The sequence below is a fragment of the Scylla paramamosain genome, chromosome 24, assembly GCF_035594125.1.
Source record: "Scylla paramamosain isolate STU-SP2022 chromosome 24, ASM3559412v1, whole genome shotgun sequence".
In the NCBI taxonomy this organism is placed as follows: domain Eukaryota; kingdom Metazoa; phylum Arthropoda; class Malacostraca; order Decapoda; family Portunidae; genus Scylla; species Scylla paramamosain.
Genome location: NC_087174.1, coordinates 17,263,503 through 17,285,607, shown reverse-complemented (window position 1 = coordinate 17,285,607; position 22,105 = coordinate 17,263,503). Strand labels below are relative to the sequence as shown.

Below are 22,105 nucleotides of genomic sequence, written 5' to 3'. Positions count from 1 at the left end.
AGGAGGGGGAAAGTACAATATGTGGATAAGAAAGAGATGTGGAAAAGGAGGAGGTGGAGTGATGATGCTTGTTAAAAAGGGTATCAGGGTGGAGAGTGTGGAAAAGGCAGAAGGCTTGGTGGAATGCCTAAACTTACAACTAATAAATGGAAGAAGAGGAAGATGATATGTCACAGTGGTGTATGTCCCACCAAAAACAAAGGCCTGGAATAGACATGAGCATGAACAGTTGCTGAGTGCAACAAAAGAATGGCTTGTAAAGAAAATTAAAGAAAACAACAAAATTGTTATAATGGGAGATTTTAATTGTAAAGAGATAAATTAGGAGGAGTGGAACACAAGAGGAGGAGAAGACTCATGGGGAGATAAGGTTCTGAAACTGGCAATGAACAATATTATGACACAGTGGGTTGAGGAAAACACTAGATACAGAGGAGGAGAGGAGCCATCAAGACTTGATTTGGTATTATCAAAAGAACCAGATATTATAGAAGACATGAACTATAGTTGTCCACTAGGAAAAAGTGACCATGTCATGATAAGATTTTGTATTAAAGAAAAAAGGAAAGTAGATGTGAAGATTATAAAAGTGAAAGATTTAATTATGGTAAGTCAAATTTTGAACAAATGAGGAGATACTTTGGTGAAGTGGACTGGAGTACACTAATCACAGCAAGTAATGTGCAAAAGAAGTGGGAAGCTTTCATCAGTATTTATGAAGAGGGAGTGAAAAGATATGTACCGAAAGTAGAGACAAAAAGAAGATATAACAATGACTAGTATAATAGAAGATGTGAAATAGCTAGGGAGGAGAGGGAAATGGCATGGAATAGATGGAGGAGAAAAAATACACAGGAACTATGGCAAAACTACACAACTACAAAAAATTAATATGTAAGGGTTATTAGAGAAGAAAGGAAAAATTATGAGAAAGATGTTATGGACAACTGCAAAGAGGAACCAAAACTATTCTTCAGATATGTGAACAGCAAAATGAAAAATAAAGAGGGAATAAGTAGATTGAAGGTGAATGGTCAAACGTGTGAGGATCTGGCTGAATTGGCAGAGATAATGAATAGGAGTTTTCAATCAGTATTCACAAAAGAGAGAACATTTGTGTGGCAGTGAGATGAGTGAGGAAATGGGTCTGGGGGAAACCCAAGTGACTGAAGAGGATGTCCAGAAACAGATGGAGGACTAGACATTAGGAAGGCCCCTGGACCTGATGGAATATCAGGATGGATATTAAAAGAGTGCAATCAGCAGTTGACATGGGTAATACATAATATTATTGAGAGTTCCCTAATTGAAAGTAGAGTCCCAATTGAATGGAAGAGAGCCAACATAGTGCTAATCTACAAAGGTGGTAGTAAAGAGGAGCCCTTAAACTATAGACCTGTATCTCTAACAAGTGTGGTGTGCAAAATGTGTGAAAGATTGGTGAAGGATAAGTGGATGCAGTATCTAGAAGGAAATGAAGAGATAATAAAGCAACAATTTGGATTTAGGAGAGGAAGATTGTGTGTTACAAACTTACTGACTTTTTATTCTAGAGTGGTGGATATAATGCAAAAAAGAGATGGATGGGTAGATTGTGTTTATTTAGACCTTAAGAAGGCCTTTGATAAAGTGCCACACAGGAAATTGTTGTGGAAGTTGAAGCATAATGGTGGGCTAAGGGGGGCCTGCTGAGATGGATGGAAAATTTCTTGACAGAGAAATGAGAATGGTGGTAAAAGATAAAAAAAAAAAAAATCATCATGGAGGGAAATCATAAGTGGAGTACCCCAAGGCTCAGTACTTGCACCAATCATGTTTGCAGTTTATATAAATGATATGATGGAGAGTGTGAACAGCTACATGAGCCTTTTTTTGGATGATGCAGTTGCTGAAGAAAGTTGAGAGTGCAGAGGACTGTGGAACATTACAAGAAGACCTGAACAAGATTTCAGAGTGGAATTATAGATAGGAAATGGAATTTAATTTAAAGAAGTGTAAAGTAATAGAATTTGGAAAAATTACAAGAAGAGTAAAAGGAAATTATGTGTTGAATTGTGTAGGGTTGAGTGAGGAAGAAGAGGAAAAGAATCTTGGTGTTACAGTGACTGGGAACCTGACTCCGGAGAGACACATTAGCAAAATTACAGGAGAAACCTATAACTTGTTGAGAAGAATAAGGCAGGCCTTTGCATATATGGATGAAGAGATGGTCAGGAAGATGATCGTGGCACTGATAAGACCTAGACTAGAATATGCAGCAGTAGTGTGGTCGCCATACAAGAAAAAAATATAAGGAAGTTGGAGAGAGTTCAGAGAGCAGCTACGAAGATGGTACCAAGTATCAGGGACTTGTCATATGAAGAGAAACTGGCACGGATACATCTACCAATGTTGGAAAAGAGGAGAGAAAGGGGAGACTTGATTGCGATATATAAAGCATATGAGGGAGTAAAGGAGGTGGACCAGAGAGACTTAATGGTCTGGGATACACGGGACACTAGAACATGGAAAGAAGCTGAAGAGGAGTGCTTGTAGAAGAGACCTCAAAAAGTATAATTTCCCATATAGAAGTATTGATGTATGGAACAGTCTGGATGAGGAGATAGTACATACAGAAAGTATACATGGATTCAAGGCTAAGTTGGATATTAAAAGATATAGAGATGGGACAGCACGAGCATAGCTCTTTTCCCATAAAGCACAACTAGGTAAATACACACAAACACACACACACACACACACACACACACACACACACACACACACACAATTTGGGAGACAGAGTGAAGAAATGGTACATAAAGGAAAATAAATAAGTGAAAATTAAATAGAAAATAGTAAAAATGAAGGATTGAATGTGATGTATATAAACATAGATGGAATGATGCACAGAAAACTGGAATTGTAAGACTATTCAAAGGAAAAAAACTGAAGGTATGTTTAATGGAAACAGAACTAAAAGAAGAAAACCAGATAGTCATTAACAATAAGCACAATATATGGAGAAGAGACAGGATTGGTAAAGGAGGGGGAGCTGTAATGACAATGACAAGAAAAGAGGTGAAGACAAAAATAGTGAAATATGAGGAGGGGAAAGGCAGAAATAGTGTATTAACTTGGAGGATAATAATGAAGAAATACTGATGGTAATAACTACTTATGTACCACTCAAAACAAATTCTTGGAGCAAGGATGACAATGAGAAAATAAGAGAAGATATCATTCAGTGCTTCAGTAAATTAATCAAAAGTAATAAAAGAGTATTATTGGTTGGTGACTTCTGTTGGAAAGAAGTAAATTGGGTAATGTTTGAGGCAAGAGGAAATGAGATTGCATGGGGAGAAAGATTTCTGAAGCTGCCTATGGAAAACACAATGATACAATGGGTGACTGAAAATACAAGATATAGTGGAGATGATGAACCAACAAGACTATATCTAATAGTAACAAAAGGAATCAACCTAACCAAAGAATTAAGATATGTGTGCCACTTGGGAAAGTGACCATGTAATGATAGAAATAGAGACTGATAATGATGTCAGTGAAGAGGATGAATCATACTAAGAAAACAGGAGAAACTATGGGAAAGCAAATATAGATGATCTTGAGAAACTTTATGATGAAATAAACTGGGAAAAGCTGAAAAGAGCAAATGATGTGCAAGATAAGTATGACATTTTTATGAAACTATACAAGGCAGGAGTGAAAAAAATATGTCCCACTATACAGACCTAAGGAAAATGGAGAACAGGTGTGGTTCAATGCAAGATGTGCAAGTGCAAAAAAAAAGAGACAAAGCATGGATGAGAACGACAAGAAATCAAAACCCCCAAAAAAAGAAGACGTTAAGATAGTAAAAAATGAATATGTGGAAATAAAAAGAGAGGAAGAGAAAAGATATGAAAAAAAATATACAGTGAAACCTCGATTACCAAACATCTCCCTTTCTCAACAACTTAGTTTTTGAACAAAAAATTTAATTCGTAATTGCCTTGGTTGCTGTACCATAATTCGGTTTTCGAACAAAGTTACTTGATTTCAAATACTAAAAGATGTAGCAAAAGCAGCCATTTATTACTAATTTATAGTTTCTATAAATATTTCCTTCATTTTTATATATTTGCAGGAGAGACACAGACAGTAAGACAGTATTTCAATCTTTGAAATAAGTTAAATGTGATCCATTGAAGAACCTCAATGTAAACAAACAAGGTTTGGCACTCAGGAGAAATCCTGAGCCTCCTGTGGCTCTTTCTATGACCCACAATGCCATCACTACTGCATTTTCCCAGTAGCCTTTCTCAGCAACAAGTGTTATGATCACCTTCATTTTGGCAGTGGATAGGTTGCTCCTTTCTGTGTCACTATGTAAGGCTTCGTTCACTTCATTGATGACAAAGAGAATGCCTGCATGGTCTAAACAATATCTTTTGATGAGTTCTGTGTCACTAAATTCATTCAATACACTCTTTCTGGACAAAAAATTCTAAACTGGAGATGTTGTGGAGCAGCCATCTTAGCAGTGAGAACGTCGGTCATTACCTAAGACATGGTGGATGGCTGTCTGAGAACAGATTAATCTATTTTACATTGATTCCTATGGGGAAAATAGTTTTTGTTTTCGAACATTTTGGATTCTGAGCGGCATTCAGGAACAAATTAAGTTTGAAAACTGAGGTTCCACTGTAGTTGAAAAGTGCTAGGATGAACCAAAACTGTTCTACAAATTCATAAATGAAAAAAATTGAACTAAAAGAAAAATTAGAAAGGTTGAAGGATGGTAATGAAACATAAGAAGACACAAGAGACATGAGTGAATTACTAAATAAAAGTTTTAACAAGTTTTCATAGAAGAATCAGAATTTAAAGAATCACAAGATGAGAAGAAAAAAAAAAAAGTGGAAAATTACAGTAATTAGAGTTTATAAAATGATGGAGGAACTGGAAGAAAGAAAAGCAACAGGACCAGGTGGAGTATCAGGTATAATTTTAAAAGAGTGCAGGAAGCAATTAACTGAACCAGTATATGACATAATAATCAACTGGAAGAGTGCCTAGGGAATGGAAGAGAGCAGACATAGTGTTAATTTATAAAAGTGGAAAGAAAGAAGAACCACTAAACTATAGACCAGTATCAATGACCAGCATAGTATGTAAGATTTGTGAAAAGTGATAAAGAAGCAGTGGGCAAAATTTCTAGAAAACATGATATAATAACAGAAAAATAGTATGGCTTTAGACAAAAGTGATCATGTGTAACAAATCTGATGAGCTTCTATTTGAGAGTGACTGATATAACACAGGAGAGGGATGGATGGGTAGACTGTGTGTATTTAGATCTAAAAAAAACTTTTGACAAAGTTTTCCTCAACATGCTACTATAGAAACTAGAAAATATAGAATGATTAAATGGAGAGAAAAAAAAAATGGATGGAAAATTACTTAAAGGAAAGAGAAATGAGAACAGTAGTAAAAGATGTAAAATCAAGATGGAGAAAAGTAGACAGTGGAGCACCACAAGGATCAGTGCTGGCACCAATACTTTTCCTGATCTACATAAATGATATGCATGAAGGAGTAAAGAGTTACATGAATTTGTTTGCAGATGATGCAAAATTACATAAAAGACATATAAGAAACAACAAAGACTGAAATTCTACAAGAGGATTTGAATAAAATCTGGGACTGGAGTATGAAATGGGAGATGGAATTCAATGTGAATAAATGTCATCTAATGGAAATGGGAAAAAATGAAGAGACCAAAATAGTTATATAAAATGTGAAATGAAGAAATAATAAAAGTACAAAAAGAGAAAGACCTGGGAGTGACGATACAGGATGGGGTGTCAAGTGTCTTGACACCCCACTCAACTTTTTCTTCATTAACTTCTGCAAAATTAGCAGTCTTAGATCTAATTTTCAATCTGTAGAACACCACCTCTCCTCTACTAAACCTCATCTTCTTTTCCTTATTGAAACACAGGTGTCTGAGGCAACTGACAGTAGTCCCTACTCTGTTCCCTCCTACTTTCTCTATCCTCATTTTCAATCCAAAGCTGGATGTTGTGTTTATGTGTGTAACGACTTAACCTGCTCTCGTGCCCAAGCTCTTGAATCATCCAAGTTCTTCCACAGCTGGCTGCCCAGCAGCGTGACGTCATGCATGACTGGTGGTGTGGTGTTACCAGTATTCAGTACTTGGTGTGTGGTTCTGGTGTTCAGACATGGCTGTTCGCTCTGACAGCCACTAAATGGCTTTGAAGTTTATTGATAAGATAAGGCAAGGGACACTTGAGTTTGGTGGCTTTCTGGGGTCTCTATTACTGCACTGTGGCCTGTAAATGGGGCATGGAGGATATAGCACTGCTAGTTTTTGGCAAGTTGGACAATGAAACATGCATGGAGTGTAATAGTGCAGCATGCTACGGTTAATGTGGTGACACTTTTACTGTTGTCCCCAGCCACCAGGTGATTGTGAGGTTGCCTATGTCTTGTTACTCTGCGAAAATCCCTGTTCAGGATGGTATGTGTTATGATTTTACTTTATTTTTACATTACCTGCCCCTTTATACAATGTCTTGTATGACATGGCCATCACACAACTGTATGGTTGCCACGTTGGTAATCGTCTCTTCCCCAGAGGACAGTTTATTGCTCATCTGCTGTTTGCATGGTGGAAGGCAGGGGACATCAACACTCCCATCCTTCTTCCGACAATGGCCAGGCCCAGCCACCATGCAAGGTTGCTTGTTTATCTTCCGATAGTGAAGATGATGGTTCTGGTGGACAGGATGTTCCAACCACCAATATTTCCGGCCCTTCTCAGACACTTGAGCCGGATGATAATTTCTGCAGTTCTGTGGTTCAGAAAATATTACCAGCTTTGGTGAAAGCTCTGACAAAAAGAGAAGGTGAGAAAGGAACCAGTACATTTAGGTGACAGTGACACTAGTAGTGCAGAAGATGTGGATAATGTCAACCTGATGTGTCTCAAGATTTATCGCATAATCCTGATGGTGGGGCTTCATACCCAGACACCTTCCAGTCCTCACATGTTGCATCCCAAGTTAATGTTGGGGCATCTACTAGTTCAGCAGAGGAGTTTGTAGGGTTTCCTTTGGCTGAAAATCAACATGTGGTTGTTGGCTGTAGCCTAGGTGCAGCTTTTGATGTTGATGATGCTAATGATACTCCTGTTACAGAGATTTTAGCTAAGAACATCAAGGTTTATTTACGTATGGTTCTTGATGATAAGAAAGCCAGGATGTTGGCAGAACAATGGTTTATTCCATCTAATATTAGAGAATTCAGGATTCTGGAATCTGATTCCAATCCCCTATCAACTCTTGACCATCAGAGTCAGAGGATGGAGAGCAAGTTAGCTCAGACAAACTCTCTATTAGGGAAAGTACTCATTCCTCTCATCAGATTTGTAAACAAACATGCAAATTCACACAACCCTACCATGATGGATTCATATAGAGATACCAACGACAGTCTTTGCATGTTATTGCCAGTTTTCAATTATTTAAATCTAATGAGAAGAGATCTCATTACTGATAAAAAAAATTAAAGCCAAGACTCTCCAAAAAACTGTCAAGGATGAGAATATGACAGGTGATAAATTGTTTGAAACTAACATTGTTGAACATTGTTAAACAATTTGAGGAGAATCAAAAACATATCAATCCAAAACTGTTTAAGATGAAGAGGAATATTTTTACTTTTCGAAAAGGAGGTAGAGATTCCAAAACCAATAACTACTGAGGTAATCATCAAGATAGAGGAGGCAGAGGACATGTCACTATGGCACCAAATAAGTTACCCGATGACACTGGTTCTCATTTTCATTCCTCAGCAATAAGTGATTTAACCTTGGTTAACACCCCTATAAATTTTCAGGGGGGAAAATTCAACATTATCTTCAAATTTAGGAGGAATTATCCAGTGATCCTTGGGTAACTAACACTGTTCAGGGAAAGTATATGTTTTCCTTTCGTGATTTTCCATCACAATGCCATATCCCCCCCTCTATTGCATTTCTCTCAGAAGGACAAACAGGCTATTGATGCAGCCATGAATATATTTATTCAGCAGCATATTGTTGAGAGAGCTGCAGTTGTTTCATCAGGGTTTTATTCCATTATTTTTCTTAGGTTAAAGAAGGATGGCAGTGTCCGGATTATACTTAATTTTAAATATTCAAATGAGTATGTGGAATATTATCGTTTTAAGATGGAAACACTTAGAGATGTTTTACCATTGGTTACACATGATTGTTTCTTTGCATCCACTGACTTGAAACATGCTTATTTTTCTGTTCCTGTTTGCAGGGAGGATTGATCATGGCTATAATTTACATGGAATGGTTTATTATGGCAGTCTTCTTGTTTGCCTCAGGGTTTTTCCTCATCCCCTCAACTTTCACTAAGTTGTTGAAGGTCCCATTTTCACATTTTCAGGCTTTAGGCATCTTAATATCTATTTACATTGATGATTGTCTTAGGACAGCGGACTCCAAAGAAAAATTAATTGATGATGTCAAATATATTGCATCAACATTAGATCAATTAGGTTTCAAAATTAATTTGAAGAAATCCGAATTTCAGCCCAGTCATGAAACTAAATTCTTGGGTTTTGTGTTGAACTCTAAAGACATGACCATTAAACTCACACAAGGTAAGGCAGATAAGATCAGGAAACTGGGTTTACAATTATTACGTACGGATGACATTAGAATTAGAGATTTTGCTGTTTTTATTGGCAATGTCATTGCTGCAGGTGACTCTGTACACTGGGCTCCTTTAAAATATAAATATTTGGAAGTGTTAAGGAATGAAGCTCTTGAGCAAAGCCATGGTGATTATGATGACTTACTCTATTTGGATAAGAAGGCAAATTGATGACTTGAGGCATATGGAAGACACATCAAAGTATGGAACAAGTTTTGTTTACAAGAAAAAAGTTGATCCATTTTCTTCCTCTGTACACAAACTGTTGGACCACTTATTCATGTTATTCAATGAAGGAGAGGCAAATGGTTCTGGGTAGTTACAGTAGTCTCAATGCAGCCAGGTCAGCTATCTCTATGGTGGCAAAAATCAATGGAATCCCTGCTGGTCAGAACAAGTTTGTATGCTTATTTATGAAGTCAGTAGCAAAACAGCACTCCAAACTGCCTAGAAGTAACTTTACATGGAATCCTGATGTCTTTTAAATACATTTGATATTTGGGGAAACAATAATCAATTACCACTTTCAAATTTAGCCAAAAAAGTGGCAGGTTTGCTTCTCATTTTACCTGGCCAACAGTTTCAAACCATAGATTGCTTAGACATCAGGAATATGTCACTTAATAAAAATGAGGTCATCTTTAAAATTGGAGATACACTTAAAACATCTAATGTCAGACATCATGTACAGAACATAGGTTTCAAAGCATTCCCACAGAATGAAAATTTATGTATTGTTGATGCTATTAGAACATATTTACAATTAATGAGCAGCCTGAGAATAAGATCAGATCAGAATAAGCTGTTGTTAACAACCAGGAAACCTTTTGGCCCAGCATCCAAGACCAAAATTACTAGATGGGTCAAAGATATAATGATAGAATCTGGGATCAGTGAGGATTTGTTTAATGCATATTCAGTAAGGTCTGCCTCCACTTCTAAGGCATTTAAAACAGGCAATTCCTGGGAAAGTATAAAAAGGGCAATTGAATGGAGGGGTGAATTTACTTTTACCAAACATGTTATATATAACAAGACCATTTTGCCTGTGGGCACATCTGGAGAATGGGCTGTTTCAAGTGTTAAGTTCCTTCTAACAAACCTACAGGTTTATGTATATGTATGATCTTGTATGTATATATATATATATATATATATATATATATATATATATATATATATATATATATATATATATATATATATATATATATATATATATATACTTGTCTTTAAAAAAAAAAAGTCTTGTTTGGTCAGGGATGAAGCTATGAATATTCATGCATGATGTCACACTGCTGGGCAGCCAGCTGTGGAGGAATTATGAGTTCATCATAATTTACCTTGGCAAGTGTGCTATGATCGGAGTCTTCCTAAGCTGTGCTGCCCACCTTTGTGTGGTCATGTGTGACCATCCATCCTATTATGTTGGTATGAATACGACATGTTGCTCTGCTGGTTGGACTACTCCACATGTCTGAGAAAGATATTCATTGATTGTTCCTGATTCATCTGTATGGTCTAATTCAATGTTATATTTTGAATGGTTGTTTTACTGATGATATCTGCCAAATCTATTGCTCATCCCCAACCTTGGATGATATCTGAATACTGGTAACATCATACCATCAGTCATGCATAACCACGCAAAGCTGGGCAGCACAGCTTAGGAAGAACTCCGATCATCACACACTTACCAAGGTAAGTTACGATGATCTCATAATTCTCCACCACCTGGATACAACTACAGTCCCTCTCAAACTAAATTCATCTGTGCTGTATACCTCTCACCTAACTCCTCTGATTATAAGAAATTCTTTGACTACTTAACTTCCAAAGTGGAGCACATTCTGATTCTCTTCCCTTTTGCAGAGATCTCCATTCTTGGAGACTTCAATGTTCACCACCAGCTTTGGCTTTCCTCTCCCTTCACTGACCATCCCAGTGAACTAGCCTTAAACCTTGCTATCCTCCACGACCTAGAGCAATTGGTGCATATATATATATATATATATATATATATATATATATATATATATATATATATATATATATATATATATATATATATATATATATATATATATATATGCACTCGTATTCCTGACCATCTTGGAGATACACTCAATATTCTTGACCTTTTCCTAACCTCTAATCCTTCTCCGTATGCTGTTACCCTCTCTTCTTCATTGGGCTCCTCCTATCACAATCTAATATCTGTATTTTGTCCTATTGCTCCAATCCCTCCTCTGGATCCCCCAAGTGGAGTCATTTTGCCTCTGCTTGTTGGGGGGACGTGAAGAGGTATTTTGTTGATTTTCCTTAGAATGACCACTGCTTCCATGTCAGAGACTCATCTCTGTGTGCCAAGTGAATAACAGAGATGATAGTGTCTGGCATAGAGATGTACATTCCTCACCCTTTTTCTTGACCTAAACCTTCCAAACCTTGGTTTAACACAGCCTGTTCTCGTGCTATACATGATAGGAGAGGTGGCTCACAAAAGATACTTGACCCTTCTATCACCAGAATCTCATGCATTTTATATTTCTGCCCAGAACCATGCCAAGTCTGTTCTCCAACTAGCCAAAAAATCCCTGCATACACCACCTATGAGGAAGCCCTGAATGGGTACCCTGAGCCTGTCCAGACTATCTACCAGGTACCGAGAGGCTCTGGAGAAGTTTGGAAGGGGACTACTGCATCATCCACGTCTCAGAAACATGCTGCCGCCTGACGCGCCTCGCCTGGCCTGTGCCACCAGACATCACAACAAGATAACGCCCCTAAAGGCGCCGCGCAAGGACCGGTACAGACTCAGTGCGATTCCCACCATGGTGCGAGCCATCAATCAATAGTCCCTTCTAGATTAGACTTACCTTTAGGATTAGTGTTAAGTATTTCCCCACCCCCTATGTACATTTTCAGTTTGTTAACTGCCTAAATAATAAACCGTTTATTATTATTATTATTATTACATGTCTGGGGGGGGGGGTTCCATTCACACCACTCTTAGATAGGCTGGAATCAAAAGCTTTTTGTCTCATCAACTCCTCTCCTCAAACTGACTGTCTTCAGCCTCTTTCTCATCACTACAATGTTGCATCTCTAGCTATCTTCTACCACTATTTTCATGCTAACTGTTCTTCTGATCCTGCTAACTGCATGCCTCCCCTCCTCCTGCGGCCTCACTGCACAAGTCTTTCTTCTTTTCTGTCACCCCTATTCTGTTCATCTCTCTAATGCAAGAGTTAAGCAGTATTCTCAATCATTCATCCCTTTCTCTAGTAAACTCTGAAACTCCCTGCCTGCTTCTGTATTTCCACCTTCCTATGACTTGAATTCCTTCAAGAGGGAAGTTTCAAGGCACTTGTCCTTCAATTTTTGACTGCCACTTTGGACCCTATTTGGGGACTGGCATCTATGTGGGCTTTTTTTATTAGATTTTTGTTGCCCTTGGCTGGTGTTCCTCCTACATAAGAATAAATAAATAAATAGATAAATAAATAAATAAATAAATAAAAAAATAAAAAAAATAAAATTGGTGAAATGTAAAATTATTGAGATACATATAAAATGGTGATAAATATTGGAACAGCATTCCACTACATGGATAAAGATATGATGAGAAAAATAATTACTACTATGATTAGACCAAAGCTGGAATATGCTGAAGCAGTGTGGTCTCCCCACAAGAAACATGTCCAAAAACTAGAAATGATACAGAGGATGGCAGCAAAGATGGTTCCAAAACTGGAAGAATTAACATATGAAGACAGGTTAAAGGAAATGAACCTGCCAACAATGGAACAAAGAAGAGAAAGGGAAGACTTAATACTGATTTATAAATTGTGGAATCGAGTGGAAGAAACTGATAATGATAAACTACTGGTAAGAGAAGTAGAAAATACCAGATACACATGAAGCCACAGCAAAAAACTAAGAAAAGGAAGATGCTTGAATAACATAAATAAACATAGTTTCCCACAGAGAAATAGAGAAGTTTGGAACAAGCTAAGTGAGGATGTAGTCTCGGCATTGAGTATGCACAACTTTAAGGAAAAACTGGACAAGTGTAGATATGGAGATGGGACCACATGAGTGTAGCTCAGGGCCTATAAATTACAACTAGGTAAATACACACACACACACACACACACACACACACACACACACACACACACACACACACACACACACACACACTACAATTTTTTTTTCATAATTTCGTGATCAACCATAGTAAAATTTTTTTTTCCACAAAATATCCTTGTAAAATAGGGGTGCATCTTATGGAGAGATGAGTCTAATATGGTGGCAAATACAGTAAATTTTCTTAACATTTTGGAAAATAGATGAGGAAGCCAGCACATATGTAGCCTTCATGTGTTCTTGCATGAGTTTTTAATGGACACTACTTGTATTCCTTTTCACTAAACAGGAATGAATCTACAAATATTTCTTCTTTTGTTTTTTCTTCAAACAGCACAATCATAGCTACAACAGTGAGCTTATCAGAGGAGGACTCCATCTTGATTGTTTATGTTTTAATACAGTGGGCCAGCAGCTGCTCTAGCTGAAACCTGCCAGCAGTTCTGAGTGGCTAGAGGTAGCCTGGAAGAAAAATTGCCCTGTGTAAATCTGCCTTTACTCCTTCTGCTCCTCCTACTACTATTATTTGTCTTCCTTAGTAATACTGTTATTTGCATTAAATTTCTGTCTAAGCTAAGCTTAACCTAACTGAACTATTCCTTTCCTGCAGAGATGATGGTGCTGGGTCTCCCTGAATACATCACCATCATCCTTCCTTTGACAAGACCAAATTCCCTATATAGCTTCCCTTTCCTTCCTTTGGTTCTAATACAACTAAGAAATATCTTCCCCACCAGCTGACTCTTCCACCACTACCACTATCAATGCCTAAAACCTATCCTTCTTGTAACCCTCCCCACAGCCCACCCCTTTGCACTCACCAATGCACCCTCCACTTCACCACCTCTTTACTACTACCACTATCAATGCCTGCACCCCACCCTTCTTGTGCCTCTCTTTTTGACCCACCACTTTGCACTCTTTGCAACACCCTCCTCACCTTCACAGCCACAAGCTGCACAGTGCCATCTGAGGTGCCTGGGTCAAGGGCCACATCAGGAGAGGTGATGAACACACTGCCTCCTAGTCCCGTCTCCTCCTTCAGTTCGCGGACAGCTGCCTCTTGTGGGCTCTCTCCCTCCTCCACCAAACCTGTGGTAATAGTGGAGGTCAGTAGTGGCATGTCATAAGAACATATTTTTGTTGCCCTTGGCCACTGTCCTTCCTACATATATATAAAAAAAAAAAAGAGAAGCCACAAGAAGCTATCAGGCCTTCACATGATAGTCCCTGTATATGTCCAATCACCCAAATATGTTTTATCCCTGAAGGAAATATAGCACCAGTAGTAGTAGTAGTAGTAGTAGTAGTAGTACAGTAAAATCCCTCTTATCCGGCATCAACGGGACAGCTGACATGCCAGATACTTGAATACTGCCGGATACTTGAATAGAAGTGAAATTATGTCCACAATCACCACCCTACACTCACGCATCTTACCATAACAAAAATCAGCTGATCTGATCAGCTGCTTAAGTGTAAGCACAACATGCTTCCTCTTTTCTACAACTTTAGGCATGATGAAGGCATCAGGTGATAAACAGTGCACACGCGGGACTGAGTCACTGAGTAAACACAGTGCAGTGGGCCATGGGTGGCACGAAGCAGTGCGTTCTGGTGGTGAGGGGACAAAGTATCCCTCGCGCGGGAATTTTAATCGATTTTATGAGTACACATTGATTTTTTATTGATTTTAAGGCTTGGGGAAAAATGTGCTGGATACTTGAAGCTGCCGGATACTCAAATGCCGGATGAGAGGGACTTTACTGTAATAGTAGTAGTAGTAGTAGTAGTAGTAGTAGTAGTTTAGTTTAGTTTAGTTTATTGCCATATCACCAGTATATACAATGAACAGTTATGTACAGGTATTGTTGAGGCATTAGTCTGCTGAGCTAAGCTCTTAAGCAGACATGACATAGATTAATTACAGTAATACATGTTTCCATGACGGCAATAGGTAATAAATTAAGATTAATAATTATATTACAAACAATTTAAGACAAAAACTTACATCCAACAGACAATCATGACATTAATAATCACACCTTTCGATAAAAAAAAAAAAAAGAACTGCATTTGACATTATTGTGCATTAATTGATAGACTTTGCAATTTATGAAAATGTTTTTTAAGTTTACTTTTGAATATATTGAAATTAGTCTTCAAATCATCAGGTAAAGCGTTCCAACACGTAGGTCCAAAGCAATGTATTGAAAATTTATACAATGTTGTTCTATGTTGTGGACAAATCAAGTTGATATTATTTCCTCTAGTTCCTTGGCTATGATGAATATATCTAAACAATTTCCTGGTACTCCTAATTTCATTTAAGTCATTATAAACAGATAAAAAACAAAAGTATTGCAATAGGTAATCAAATTTCAGTAATTTCAATTCAGTGAACAAAAACTGTGTGGAATCATGTTTTCTTTTGAATGTAATGGTTCTTAAAATCTTTTTCTGCATTACAATAATTTCTTTTACAACTGAAGGCCATGTACAACCCCATAATGATAAACAATATATAAAATGAGGATAACATAGTGAGTAATATAGATTTTTCAAGGCATCAATTGTTAGGTTACGACGAATTTTGTACAATACCCCACAAATTTTTGACAATTTCAAACAGAGTGATTGTATATGGTTTTTCCAGTTTAAATTCTCATCAATTAAAACCCCTAAAAATTTTGTACATGAAACCCTTTTCAATTCACATCCTTCCATATAAACTGTCCTCATTCTATGTTCCACAGATCGATTTTGAAATAATATATAATTTGTTTTTGTAACATTTACCTTTAATTTGTTAGCAGATACCCATTTACTAATTTTCTCTAATTCAGTATTCAAGGCAGTATGCAAATTATTTAAGTTATCATCATGTAAAAGAAGATTTGTATCATCAGCAAATAATACATAATTAAATTTTTCAGAGGCATTAGAGATATCATTTATATATGTCAAAAAGAGCAATGGGCCCAGTATTGACCCTTGAGGAACTCCTGTGTGAATAACTTTTAGTTGTGATGATTTTTTATTACAGTATACTGATTGTTTCCTATTAGTTAGATAACTTTCTAATAATTTTAATGGTGTTCCTCTTACTCCACTATTGTAGAGCTTATCAAGTAAAATTGCATGATTCAGTGTATCAAAGGCTTTCGAAAGGTCTAAGAATATGCCTGCTACATAACGTTTCCTTTCCAAATTACTGTAAATTTTACTTGTAAATTGCATTATGGCTTTTTCAGTTGACATGTTATTACGAAAACCGAACTGATTATTTGATATTAGATCAAAATCTTCCAGGAACCTCCTTAATCTTTGAACAATAGCTTTTTCAAATATCTTGCTAATAGATGGTAATATAGATATTGGTCTATAATTATTTTCATCGTCAACATCACCCGACTTAAATATTGGAATCACTTTAGCTATTTTAAGTTTGTCGGGAAAACAACCTTGCTGAAAACAGAGATTAATAATGTGGGTCAGAGGTATATCAATGTACTGTGCTGTAATCTTTAGCAGTCTAGGTGGAATTTCATCATATCCTGGAGCAGTGTTTGTTTTTAGATTGCTTAAATACATATTTATTTCTTCTCTAGTAACAGGGCACAAGTAAAGTGAAATGTTTGCAGGATTGTTGAGAAACTGACGGTGGGAATTTTGTGGTGTAGCTGTTTGTTGTTGTGAGGATTCTGTCTTTTTCAGAAAGTGATCATTAAAAACATTAGCAGTGTAGTCATTATTATTTTTCAATTTAATTTCAATTGTACTTTTATTGTTATTTCTTCCCAATAGACTATTTAATATTAGTGTTCCATATCGATTTACTGTTTCCTTGTTGGTTCTTAAGTTTATCCTGATAGTATTTGTTTTTTGCAACACGCAGCAAGGTTACTAGCTGGTTTCTATAGCTTTTATATCTTGGCCCATATGTCATTGGCCATTTTGATGCAAGTCTTTCGAGTCTGTGTTTCTCCTTTATGCTATTTCTTAATGCAGTAGTAATGTAAGGATTTCTGCTGTGTTTATCAACGACTTTAACATTCTTTACTGGAAAACAAGAATAAAATTTATGTCTATATAACGCATAAAATTTCTCAAATGCATCGTTTGCATCATTTGTATTTGATATTTCGAACCAGTTTTCATTTGCTACTTGTTCAGTAAATAAACTTATATTCCTGTCTGAAAAAATTCTTTTTTCTACGAATACATCAGCATTTTTTAATATATTCTTAAACTGTGAATAAACTGCAAAATGATCTGATACATCAGTATAAATTATGTAATTATTTATGTTGTTTCCAAAATGAGAGGTCCAAATATGGTCTATTAGTGAAGTGCAATTATCAGTAGTAGTAGTAGTAGTAGTAGTAGTAGTAGTAGTAGTAGTAGTAGTAGTAGTAGTAGTAGCAGTAGCAGTAGTAGCAGTAGTAGTAGTAGCAGTAGTAGTAATTCAAATATACAATAACAGAATAAGTCCCTAGTGGTTGTGGTAGCATACTTGGTTCTAAATGAGAAATATAGGCTCCTCCCACTATCTGGCCATAAGTGAAAGTTTTAAGGTTTTCATGATAATTGGCTCACCACACACGGTTAAGTTGTTATACTAAACACTGGTGTTCAGACTAAAGGCACTGTCACACTAGAAAATTTTCTATATATTTTTATTTTATTTTTTTATTATTATTTTTTTTTAACTCTGGTTTCTGTAAACTTTTACTTCGTTCTGTTGTCTTTTCCCATCTGTGTTGTCAAAGGGAAGTGATCATCTTCATGGAGGAGTGTTATTGCCTACTTTCATTGCTAAATAAACCTTATTGTTAAAAAAAAAAGAAAAAAAGAAAAGAATATATATATATATATATATATATATATATATATATATATATATATATATATATATATATATATATATATATATATATATATATATATATATATATATATATATATATATATATATATATATATATATATATATATATATATATATATATATATATATATATATATATATATATATATATATATATATATATATATATATATATATATATATATATATATATATATATATATATATATGTATATTCTTTTCTTTTTTTTTCTTTTTTTAACAATAAGGTTTACTTAGCAAATCAATGCTATAAACAATGGATTTTCATTTAGCAATGAAAGTAGGCAATAACACTCCTCCATGAAGATGATCACTTCCCTTTGACAACACAGATGGGAAAAGACAACAGAACGAAGTAAAAGTTTACAGAAACCAGTTAAAAAAAAATAATAATCAAAAAATAAAATAAAAATATATAGAAAATTTTCTATATATATATATATATATATATATATATATATATATATATATATATATATATATATATATATATATATATATATATATATATATATATAATATATACGAGTATATATATATATACGAGTATATATAAAATAAAAAAAGATATATAACAGCAAACAGTGGCTTGCATAACTTAAGAGATGTTTACAATTTTGGAAAGGCTCTGTTTCTCTACTCCTGCATGCTAGATACCAGTGCAGGTCATTTGGTTTGTCTATGATTTACAAAACTTGTAATAAAGTGCAGGGCAGTGACTGCTTGCCTTTGCATCTAAGAAGCCATGTTTGTTTACCATCAATGAAAGTGTTGATGAATGGGTGGGCATGTATGATGAGGCGTACTCAAGAAACTTGATTTTCAGAAAGTCAATGAAAAAAAAAGTTAACAAAATGTGCTAGTGTGATGGTGCCTTAAATTCACCTAAATCAACACCTAGAGGCTAGGGTATCCCATGAGGTAAATTTTACCTGGCATCTCTCTTTATTAGTAATTCTGACCATTTTGATTCCCAAGGGAGACATGCCAGGTAGTGTACTAAGAGTGAAGCTAAGTGAAGCCTGAGGTTTACCTGAGGACTCACATCTTGCCCCCCAAAAACCTAGGTCTAATTGGGTGCAATGGTCTGGAAAAAATGTCAAATTCACCAGCCAACTTATTAAAAAAAAAAAAAAAAAAAAAAAAACTTGGTATGCTTAAAAACATTTGCATATTATGAAATCAACTAATAAAACAATAAGAATATTTTTAACCACTATCATCAAGTAAAGAGAAAGGAATAAGACAAAACAAGATAAATACTTCACACATTATTTGGGTTTGGGATGTATTGTCACCCTGTGACAAATACTAATTTTTCCTCTATATAAGTTAAATTTATCTGTTTAAGGTATGCAGTTTACATACCACTTTTTAAATCCTGGCACATATGGAAGAAACAACCATGTTTTGATGCCAAATCTTAGCAGAACTTTGATGATGACTGTCTTTCACATTGTGTCTCCAAACATCTTCTCTTCCCCCAACATCTTCTCTAAGTTGCCAGTTTTCTATTTACACTGTGTCTCTCAATGTCTCCTCTGACTTGCTGTTTCTTTGGAAATATAACCCATCTTTTCTGACCTTGGTTCCTCTTTTGTTAAATGTTTGTGCAATCAACCACAGCATGTGTGTAGATTGGTTCTACAAGAACACTGCATACCTATATCTCCCTCCTTGGGTACTTTTTGGTGTTTTGGAGAAGTTGGTGTGCCTGATATTGGCTGGTCCTTTCGTCTTGGCATGGTTTCAGCTGTCACAGTATCTCTGCAGCACAAACAATACTTTTTTTTTTTTTTTTTTTTTTTATGTAGGAAGGATACTGGCCAAGGGCAACAAAAATCTAATAAAAAAAATGCCCACTGAAATGCCAGTCCCTAAAAGGGTCAAAGCAGTGGTCAAAAATTGGTGGATAAGTGTCTTGAAACCTCCCTCTTGAAGGAATTCAAGTCATAGGAAGGTGGAAATACAGAAGCAGGCAAGGAGTTCCAGAGTTTACCAGAGAAAGGGATGAATGATTGAGAATACTGGTTAACTCTTGCGTTAGAGAGGTGGACAGAATAGGCGTGAGAGAAAGAAGAAAGTCTTGTGCAGCGAGGCCGCGGAAGGAGGGGAGGCATGCAGTTAGCAAGATCAGAAGAGCAGTTAGCATGAAAATAGCGGTAGAAGACAGCTAGAGATGCAACATTGAGGCGGTGAGAGAGAGGCTGAAGACAGTCAGTTAGAGGAGAGGAGTTGATGAGACGAAAAGCTTTTGATTCCACCCTGTCTAGAACAGCAGTATGAGTGGAACCCCCCCAGACATGTGAAGCATACTCCATACATGGACGGATAAGGCCCTTGTACAGAGTTAGCAGCTGCGGGGGTGAGAAAAACTGGCGGAGACGTCTCAGAACACCAAACTTCATGGAAGCTGTTTTAGCTAGAGATGAGATGTGAAGTTTCCAGTTCAGATTATAAGTAAAGGACAGACCGAGGATGTTCAGTGTAGAAGAGGGGGATAGTTGAGTGTCATTGAAGAAGAGGGGATAGTTGTCTGGAAGATTGTGTCGAGTTGATAGATGGAGGAATTGAGTTTTTGAGGCATTGAACAATACCAAGTTTGCTCTGCCCCAATCAGAAATTTTAGAAAGATCAGAAGTCAGGCGTTCTGTGGCTTCCCTGCGTGATATGTTTACCTCCTGAAGGGTTGGACGTCTATGAAAAGACGTGGAAAAGTGCAGGGTGGTATCATCAGCATAGGAGTGGATAGGACAAGAAGTTTGTTTTAGAAGATCATTAATGAATAATAAGAAGAGAGTGGGTGACAGGACAGAACCCTGAGGAACACCACTGTTAATAGATTTAGGAGAAGAACAGTGACCGTCTACCACAGCAGCAATAGAACGGTCAGAAAGGAAACTTGAGATGAAGTTACAGAGAGAAGGATAGAAACCGTAGGAGGGTAGTTTGGAAATCAAAGCTTTGTGCCAGACTCTATCAAAGGCTTTTGATATGTCCAAGGCAACAGCAAAAGTTTCACCAAAGTCTCTAAAAGAGGATGACCAAGACTCAGTAAGGAAAGCCAGAAGATCACCAGTCGAGCGGCCTTGACGGAACCCATACTGGCGATCAGATAGAAGGTTGTGAAGTGATAGATGTTTAAGAATCTTCCTGTTGAGGATAGATTCAAAAACTTTAGATAAGCAGGAAATTAAAGCAATAGGACGGTAGTTTGAGGGATTAGAGCGGTCACCCTTTTTAGGAACAGGTTGAATGTAGGCAAACTTCCAGCAAGAAGGAAAGGTAGATGTTGACAGACAGAGCTGAAAGAGTTTGACTAGGCAAGGTGCAAGCACGGAGGCACAGTTTCGGAGAACAATAGGAGGGACCCCATCAGGTCCATAAGCCTTCTGAGGGTTTAGGCCAGCGAGGGCATGGAAAACATCATTACGAAGAATTTTAATACGAGGCATGAAGTAGTCAGAGGGTGGAGGAGAGGGAGGAACAAGCCCAGAATCATCCAAGGTAGAGTTTTTAGCAAAGGTTTGAGCAAAGAGTTCAGCTTTAGAAATAGATGTGATAGCAGTGGTGCCATCTGGTTGAAGTAGAGGAGGGAAAGAAGAAGAAGCAAAGTTATTGGAGATATTTTTGGCTAGATGCCAGAAATCACGAGGGGAGTTAGATCTTGAAAGGTTTTGACATTTTCTGTTAATGAAGGAGTTTTTGGCTAGTTGGAGAACAGACTTGGCATGGTTCCGGGCAGAAATATAAAGTGCATGAGATTCTGGTGAAGGAAGGCTTAAGTACCTTTTGTGGGCCACCTCTCTATCATGTATAGCACGAGAACAAGCTGTGTTAAACCAAGGTTTAGAAGGTTTAGGACGAGAAAAAGAGTGAGGAATGTACGCCTCCATGCCAGACACTATCACCTCTGTTATGCGCTCAGCACACAAAGATGGGTCTCTGACACGGAAGCAGTAGTCATTCCAAGGAAAATCAGCAAAATACCGCCTCAGGTCCCCCCAACTAGCAGAGGCAAAACGCCAGAGGCACCTTCGCTTAGGGGGATCCTGAGGAGGGATTGGAGTGATAGGACAAGATAAAGATATGAGATTGTGATCGGAGGAGCCCAACGGAGAAGAAAGGGTGACAGCATAAGCAGAAGGATTAGAGGTCAGGAAAAGGTCAAGAATGTTGGGCGTATCTCCAAGACGGTCAGGAATACGAGTAGGGTGTTGCACCAATTGCTCTAGGAGGATAGCAAAGTTGTAGGCTAGTTCACCAGGATGGTCAGTGAAGGGAGAGGAAAGCCAAAGCTGGTGGTGAA

At 36.9% G+C, this 22,105-nt stretch overlaps 1 protein-coding gene across 7 annotated transcripts in view; it reads right to left on the bottom strand.

Moving 5' to 3' along the window:
- Positions 1 to 22,105, bottom strand: part of LOC135112825 (ADP-sugar pyrophosphatase-like) — a 98,720-nt gene that overhangs the window by 7,154 nt on the left and 69,461 nt on the right. For 4 of the 7 annotated variants that reach the window (XM_064027675.1, XM_064027674.1, XM_064027679.1 and 1 more), the window contains one exon: positions 13,825 to 13,976. In XM_064027675.1, coding sequence (XP_063883745.1) covers positions 13,825 to 13,976 — 152 coding nt within the window. Of the gene's footprint in view, positions 10,210 to 10,810; positions 13,347 to 13,824; positions 13,977 to 22,105 lie in introns of those variants that run through there. The other 3 variants (XR_010274573.1, XM_064027677.1, XM_064027678.1) reach the window with 3 other exon arrangements.